The sequence below is a fragment of the Nicotiana tabacum genome, chromosome 12, assembly GCF_000715075.1.
Source record: "Nicotiana tabacum cultivar K326 chromosome 12, ASM71507v2, whole genome shotgun sequence".
Taxonomy (NCBI): domain Eukaryota; kingdom Viridiplantae; phylum Streptophyta; class Magnoliopsida; order Solanales; family Solanaceae; genus Nicotiana; species Nicotiana tabacum.
The window spans coordinates 12,725,312-12,733,221 of record NC_134091.1 but is presented as its reverse complement, the minus strand read 5'-3'; the positions used below and the strand labels follow the sequence as shown (position 1 = coordinate 12,733,221).

The following is a 7,910-nucleotide window of genomic DNA, read 5'->3' as shown; positions in this document are numbered from 1 at the left end:
GAAATCTGGTCACCAAGCTTCGAGCCCGAAGGACCGATCAATATCAAGCTCGATGTTATTATCAAGCTCAAATCCAAGTCGAACTGTGATGCAAAGTAAAGTTATCGAGCTTATGATTCAGAGACCGACCAACACTGACCCCGAATCAATACAGTGATCCGAGTCAGAATCGAGCTCGAGTCAAGATCGAGAGCTCGAGTCAAAACCGGAAACTTGAGTCAATATCGAGCTCATAGACAAGAGCCGTTGCAATCCCACTAGAGGAGAGAATCCTGGCAGGAATTATGGAAAAACTAATTTATCATGGGTTTTTCACTATGTATTTTTAATTATATCTAAAAGTAGAATCCTCCACTATAAAGAGGATGACTACATTTCTGTAAAGGACAGTTTTTTGCTTACATTGTAATTCAAGCACCATATTTTCCTATATTCAAGAGTTATTCTTTTAAACTTCATAAATTGATTCATCTTGCTTATTTCTAAAAATTATTTTCTTTCCAACCTTGTTTATTTTACATTCTTTGCAATCCATATTTGATATTTCTATTTATCCTTACGATTTGTATTAAGCTATACCACATATCCTTAAAACTACGTACAAATTCAACTCTATTTGTTTTTCGGGTAAACAATTTGTGCGGACATTACACTACATCAGAGAGCTGGAAACGATTTCTTCACAAGAAAAATAATTTCTTATGCAATTTTACAACCCATTGCATAAGAAATTCGCGCAAACAATCTGGAAACGATTTCTTTGTGCAATTTACACTCCAAAAAGAAATTACATAAGAAAATTGGGCAAGAAAGAAAAAAATTATGAAAACAAGTGGAGAAATCAGTCACTGATATTAGCAAATCCAGAAACGATTCGGCCAAACTTGGAGGAGATTGAATAATTAATTTAGAATTTGAATCTAGCAAATTGTTTTAGAGTTTAACCTATCGAGGAGATAAAGGTGGGCGTCCAGGGTAAAAGAAAACAGTGGAGTGGTAGGGTGTGGAAAAGGACCAAATTAATTAGAGATATGTTAATTAAAAATAGAAAAAACAAGAAATGACTCAAAAAATGTTTGAAAAATAAAAAGGCCGTACATGTGGCGTTTTAAAAATGGTTCAGACGCAAAAATGTTACATTCACTTGCCTCTTTTAGGGGTAAAACTAGTGCCGGCCGTAAAAAGTGGTGTGGGTTAGATACACTTTGGAAAGGTTGAGTGTGTAAGATGATTTTGATCTCCCAAAAATGTATAACAAGGATTTGGTGTATAGTTCAAAACAATTATTCTCTTATTTTATAAATTTGCTATAAGATTTAACTATAGCTATGAATAGTAAATTTGCTGAAAGTATAGTTACGAATGATAAATATAGTATAAATATTTGATATGTCGCGTAATGTTTCCTTAATCAAATCAACTTCTTGCCAAATAGGCCTATCAATTTTATTCAGGGTGCTTGGATCCGGCCCATAGTGCACAGCCACACTTTCCCAGTTCCCGGGGTTCTAAACTGGATTTTTATGGCGTACGTGTGTAAAAATGACACCCGTTAATTATTCTAAAGAGCTGTTATTTAGAAATTAGTCAGTGTATTTTAAATCAGTTCAATTTTTCAGGACAAAAATGTCATGAAGTTAAGATTTTTAGTTTAAATTTTCAAAAGAGAATAAATACCGACTAATCCCCAATAAATAACTCTGTGCACATGCCCAGTACGTGTTCAGTTGCGTCAACTTCTGTTTTGTTTTTCAGTTATACCTTCTCAAGAGATAGCACGTGAAAAGCAAAGGTATTTGATAAAACCTGAATCCACTACCAAAGTGAAGTTACAAATCAGTGATTGCAGCTCTGATCTCCAAATGTAGTTTGTTTGAAACTTTGGCTACTTGATATCTTTTTATTCTTTTTTTTCTTTTCCATTGCACTTATTTATTTTCTAAGAAATGAGAGTCATCCAAAATAGCCAGTCATAATAAAGTTTTGTTATTAGCAACGAATGATCCAGTAATCATTTGAAGAATTACGAAAATATAAAAAGTACATTTTTTCTCTCTTAATATTACAACTGTACTAAAGAGAACATCAGTTCTAGACTCTCTGCAGAATCAAAATCCTATTCTAAATCTTAAACTCAACATCAAGTTTAAAATTTAGCTAACTGCACAAAATATCAATATTCAATAGCTTAAAATGTCTCACCACCATCACCACCCCCAACCTTCCCCTTTCTTTCCTTTTTTTTTTTGATTTTCTTTTCCTTTTTTTTTTTTTGTGTGTGTGTGTGTGTGTTGTGCGGGGGGGGGGGGGGGGAAGGGCCTAAGTTAAAGCTGTAGCCAAGTTGTTTTAGAATTACTAAAGGAGATACTTTTTCTAGGCTGCTGCTTCTTTCTGTTCTAGAAAGGCATGAAACAGAGGAACTTCTTGAGCTTCTTCTTTCTTTTCTCTTCCCTTGTTGCTACAGGTTCATGGCTACTGCTGCTGCTGCTGCTGGAAGATGCCGTCGCTCTATAAGAGTGTGATGGACCTTCATCATTTGTACACTCTGCCTTCAGCCTCTTAACATCCTGTTCTGGGGATGACTTACTGGGGAATTTGGCTTTGTTAGAAGGACCTGGTTGAGTGTCTTTGGCTACAGCCGCGCTCCCACTAATAAGAGATTCTGCCAGTAGGTTTCAAGAGTCAGCAGAGCTGAATGTGTTTATTACAAACAAAAGGGTGGCACATTCAGTTAGTGATCACAAGAAAGATGTGATGTCAAGCTCAAGCACAACGGACATTGCAAATAGTTACATGCACCCTAATGCATTATTTTTATAGATGTCATCTTATTTGAGATGGTTAATAAATCAAATCCAATCCCATGTTGATATAAAGATCAGGATTTGATTTTCTGAATCATGCATATTCCTTAATGTAGCTTCTTTATCTGAGGCGTCAGGATTTTGTAGAGGTTATTCTTAAATTACATTTGTAATAGTCATCTATAATTTTCAAATCCATCTTCTGTTTGTGCAATTCCAAGGCCAAAGCAGTGACTATGCTTTCTCTGAGTCGAAGGTTTCTCGGAAACAGCCTCTCTACCTTAACAAGGTGGAGGTAAGGTATGGTGAACCAATTTATCATATGATTCTTAGAGGAGTGGATGTTTCTAGACTACTATAGATCAACACGAGCTAATAACTGAAAAATTAACTCATAGTAATAAACATGAAGCATCCGGATGCATCATACATGAGCTCGAGCTCCCTACAGTATTATTGCCTCGATATCTTGGGTAACAATTTGTTTTTTCTCGAAATAGTTCTTGAGAATTGGAAAAATATCAAAAGAGGACCAGTGTTTTCGACCACCATGTACAGCCATCGACACAACTTTTACTAAGCAGACAAGTAGAAGCACAGGCGATGTTGTCTTCCTAAAGGTCTAAAAGTTGAAATATAGATAAGATATACAGAAATATACTAAAGTCATAACCAAAAGGAACATGCGAGGGCAAAGACGATAACATACCTAAAGGTGTAGGCTGCATAACCACATCATTTTCTCTTCGGTACATCATTATTCGATAATTGCTAGTTGAACCTTTTCCATGCAAATCTTGGTTCTTCTCATCATCGAGATCCCGTAAAAATGCCATAGAGTCAAAATATTCATCAGATGCCAAGCTCTGGCGACTTGAATTCTCTGAACTAGACGAATGTGATGCTACACCAACAAGGTCGTTCAGTTCCAAGTAATCCTCTCTAAAAATGCAATCCAACTCAGCTACTATATCATCATCAAAGAGATCTGGCCCAATCCCTTCTGTCTGGTTCTTTACCTGTAAAAGTGACTAGATGGTCTTGGTAACATCTAACAGCATAGAAACAAATTACCAGGGCAAGAGAAGTGCACTGTGGAAAAATACCACTAGAACAAAGAGAATGTAATGTCAAAGAATGCTAAATGGAACAATGTTTCAAGTGATCTAATCATAAGGTTGGAAATCCGATGTCAATAACCTGGTATGCGTACCAGAAACTCGTTCTATCACCAAATGTGCAATTAAAATGATGCTTATCGCAGATTATTGTGCAACAATCATCTAGGTGTACAAGACAACAAATACTACTACTACGCCTCAGTCCCAAACAAGTTGAGGACGGCTATATGAAACCTCACTTTTTTCTTTAAGCTCTACATATCATCGTCATACCAACAATCATCTAGGTGTAGTATCCTGATTATTCAAACTGATCTCAGAATTTTTTAACCATAAAGAAGAATGAAGCAGGAAATACGAACCATCAACAGTTGAACTCAAGCTCATTCAGAACATTCTAATGGCTTTATTTTGCCCCACAGACAAGCTACACCGACATACAGAATACATTTAACAAGAAAACTATGTCAAAACTATCTGGATATTAGCAACACTGTAGTGACAAGTGAAAAAGGGGAAGAAGCAGCACCAACCTGGGGTTCACCTATTGAACGTTGCCCATCGTTACTGCTAGTGTGTGGGGTAATTGATGGCATCAAGCTGAGTAAGAGAGTGTCAAGATCATCGTTTCTGTGCTCTGGCTTTGTCTCATTATTGACTTTGTTTATATTCTCTGGCTTTCTCTCATTATTTATGTTCTCATCACTGCAACTGAAAACTCTACAAAGTGCAGACTCCTGCAAAATATCCAACCAAACCAGCAATTCAGTTGCGTGTTTGACAAGACTGAAGCAACAAATTATCAGGTATTGGAATAGAGGAAAGATGGCAATAAAGATTACCTTTGACTTAATGTGATCACGCTGCTCTTTCTGTGTTATTTTGTACTCTTGCATCATCCAGACAGTTTTCTGTCCAATAGGGACTTGGGCTTCAACAAATTCAAAAGTGGTTCTCCAACCATAGATAGCAGAATTTGCAAATATTTCACAGGATTCACCTTTTGCTTTCCAGAATCCATGTTTCGTCTCTTTTTTCTCATTTGAGCTTACTAGAAACCATGCTCCATCTACGTGTACCATGAATGGTTAGTAAGAAAAGAGATTCAAGCTGCCTCAAAGTAAATTGATTATTAAATGCAATCACCAAAACCATACTCCAGCTCTATTCTTGGGGAACATAGATAATTTAGTCAACTACGAGGAATTAAAAAACCAAGAATCTATAGAAGAGAGACAGAAACATGTGTCGGAAGATATTTAGATTTACACCTAGAAGGTTGTCGTTCTATGACTTTAATTTATTTACTCATCTTCTTGAAATAGAAGGGTGGCTTTCTTAGATTCATAAATTATATCCATAATGATGCATCATATTGCTCAATATTTAATAGGGCGATGATGAGTTGGGGCGCTTAGGATATTAAAGATCACGATCTGGTATTTTGCAATCTACTTCACTCCAAGGCGCTTTATCCTTTTTTCAACAAGCTCTATCAAGGAATAAAAATTAAATGGGGCGTTAAGATCCAACCCCCCTTCCATTAAAAGCAAATCAAGTTTTAGATTTCCTAATTGGATACAACCATTTGAAAACGGTTTAGATGATAAAACAATTTTCTTTTGCAAATAGGATAGCGGATTATTTAGATAGATTCTATGAACATCATTTCATTGATAAGCGGAGGGTGATTTCAGATTTCCTAATTGGATACAGCCATTTGAACACGGCTTAGATGATAAAACAAATTCTTTTGCAAACAGGATAGCGGGTTATTAAGACAGATTTTAAGAACATCATTTCATTGATAAGTGGAGAGTAAATTGATAACATAAATATTGTCGTTAAACTTGATGTTTACCTGGCAAATTTGAAGGATCGTACTGATAAGGATTGTCGACAATCACATCATCAGGGATGAGTGATCCACAGTTGATTTGGTCCAGGGACAAAATGATTTGGTCATCACTCCAACAGGAACCGATAAGACCTGGGGGTGGAGCTGCCGGAGCCAGAGGACACATGGTAAACAATGAAATAGATCAAAGCCGGAAAAGCTAGCGCTCTGATCAACTCCTTCTCTGTTGACTCAGAGACAGAGAGTTAATGAGACAAAAGGCACAAACAATGACAGATACCACATCACCAAGAGCTCTTTCTATATATAACGACAACCATAAAAGAGAACAAAATCCAAAAGATTATTCAATAGATTTATCAGATACAACTTCTAACGACCCTTTAATTTTGAATTTTTTTTTTTTTTTTTTTTTTTACAGATAATCTCGGGTACATATCGAATCTGTCTCATAATCTAAAATAGATTAACATTATAACTTAAGGGTAACGGTTAATATAGAAGATCCGAAAAGGTATTATGAAGACACTGAGCTGAAAAAATGATCAATTATTGATTACCAAACATGTTCATGGGTACCATGTAAAAAGAAAATGAACCAAAAGCTCAAATTGACAAGCGACAACCAGAGTTCAATCAGCCCATCCAGTTAAGTTACCAGATATATCTAAAAATGTTTGAACAAAATTGGGAATCTGATGATGATAACTCTTAATGGAAAGATTGCTAGACATGGAAATTTCACCAATTAAGAAATGAGTCTGTTCACTTTCAGATGTAACTTTCATTAACTTCAAATGATAACTAAAATTGCACCAAAGATTAGCCCATTGACTAAGTCTTGACTTGAAAAAGACCTACAAAATATCTATTTGGATACCATATTCAACACACTTAGTTCCTTTTTTTCTCTAACTTTCATATATACATGATTGAATAACCATCAAAACAATTATCAATAACAAATTATCAGTAGAAAAATAACAAATTGTTCTTACTTAATGCTACAATAGCACGATCATCATAGAAACAAAAACCAAAGAAACCCAATAACATATGCAATTAAATGATCAAAAAGAGGGTAAAAACAGCTCAAAACGGAAAATTAAAAAGAATCTTAAAAAATTAAGCATAAACTAAAGCAAATTCAGAATTGAAAACTCAATAACAAAAAAACAATTAGCAACATTATCCATCAATATGGCTTTTTAATCCATCAACAACCCAACGAATTTGGGCAAATTCAGATCAAAACAGAAAATTTAGAAAAAACCTTGAAGAATTAAGGCAAGAGAAAGCAAATTCAGAATTGAACACTCAATAATAAATAATACTTTAACGATGAACAAGCAACATTATCCATCAATATGGAAGTTTTAAGTGGAAAAACAAAAGGAGAAAGCTACATAATTGAGTAACAAAAAAATATTTGCTACTAAAAAGAAAACAAAATTTTCAAAGTTCTAACCTTTTTTGATGTCTTTTTTTCTCTCTCTCTCTAAACTTTCTATTTGATATTGCTTATAACTATCACTCAAAAAAAGAGTGAGGTTTATATAGAGGTAGTTAAAGTGGGATTTGTTAGTGTAACCATGGTCAGTTAATTCTCCACCCTCACAGTTAACTTAACACTTGCTACTACAGTACTACTCTCAAAGCTTACAGCACAACTGAGTTTGTAAAGCTTTTGGCTTTGAACCTTGGACTTTGGTTTTGGCCTTTTGGGTGCAAAAGGGTTTCACTACGTGGAGGACTGTGAATGGTTTGATCATCTAAACTGGGGCCAGAGGAGTTGGCCGTGTGGACCCTACTAGTACAGTAATCTGAATAAGAACTGGCGGGTAGTTCTAAGAAGGTTCCTTTCATCTTTAATTTAGTATTGAGAAAACTGTCTTGGATTTATTCACTTTTATTGCGCAATGTGCTTATGCATTTGCTGATGCCATTCCTTTACTCCAATTCTATTTAATCGCTTATATAAAATATCGTATAAGATATTACAATATTTGATTGGCCTTATAAGAAACAAATAACCATCACATAACTAATGCAATGTGTGATTTGTGGTATTAAATAATACTCGAATCAGATTATGCAAAATCTATGTATTGTTCTATGCACGAATAA

The 7,910-nt window shown here is 35.1% G+C and overlaps 1 protein-coding gene across 1 annotated transcript; it reads right to left on the bottom strand.

Moving 5' to 3' along the window:
* Positions 1–2,003: 2,003 nt before the first annotated feature.
* Positions 2,004–7,402, bottom strand: LOC107774229 (uncharacterized). The gene is made up of 6 exons (XM_075226166.1): positions 7,252–7,402; positions 5,787–5,927; positions 4,768–4,994; positions 4,459–4,662; positions 3,514–3,823; positions 2,004–2,662 (listed from the first exon to the last, which is right to left on the bottom strand). The coding sequence occupies exons 3-6, from the start codon at positions 4,822–4,824 to the stop codon at positions 2,397–2,399; spliced, it is 837 nt and encodes a 278-aa protein (XP_075082267.1). The 5' UTR covers positions 4,825–4,994; positions 5,787–5,927; positions 7,252–7,402; the 3' UTR covers positions 2,004–2,396.
* Between the last annotated feature and the right edge of the window lie 508 nt (positions 7,403–7,910).

What these genes read in the sequence shown, in the direction of transcription:
- LOC107774229 (XM_075226166.1), bottom strand. Translation starts at nt 4,824, where the DNA reads ATGATGCAAGAGTACAAAATAACACAGAAAGAGCAGCGTGATCACATT. An exon ending in GTGATCACATTAAGTCAAAG is followed by an intron (nt 4,663 to 4,767) that starts GTAATCTTTATT and finishes GATATTTTGCAG; the next exon opens with GAGTCTGCACTTTGTAGAGT. An exon ending in GTTCAATAGGTGAACCCCAG is followed by an intron (nt 3,824 to 4,458) that starts GTTGGTGCTGCT and finishes TCACTTTTACAG; the next exon opens with GTAAAGAACCAGACAGAAGG.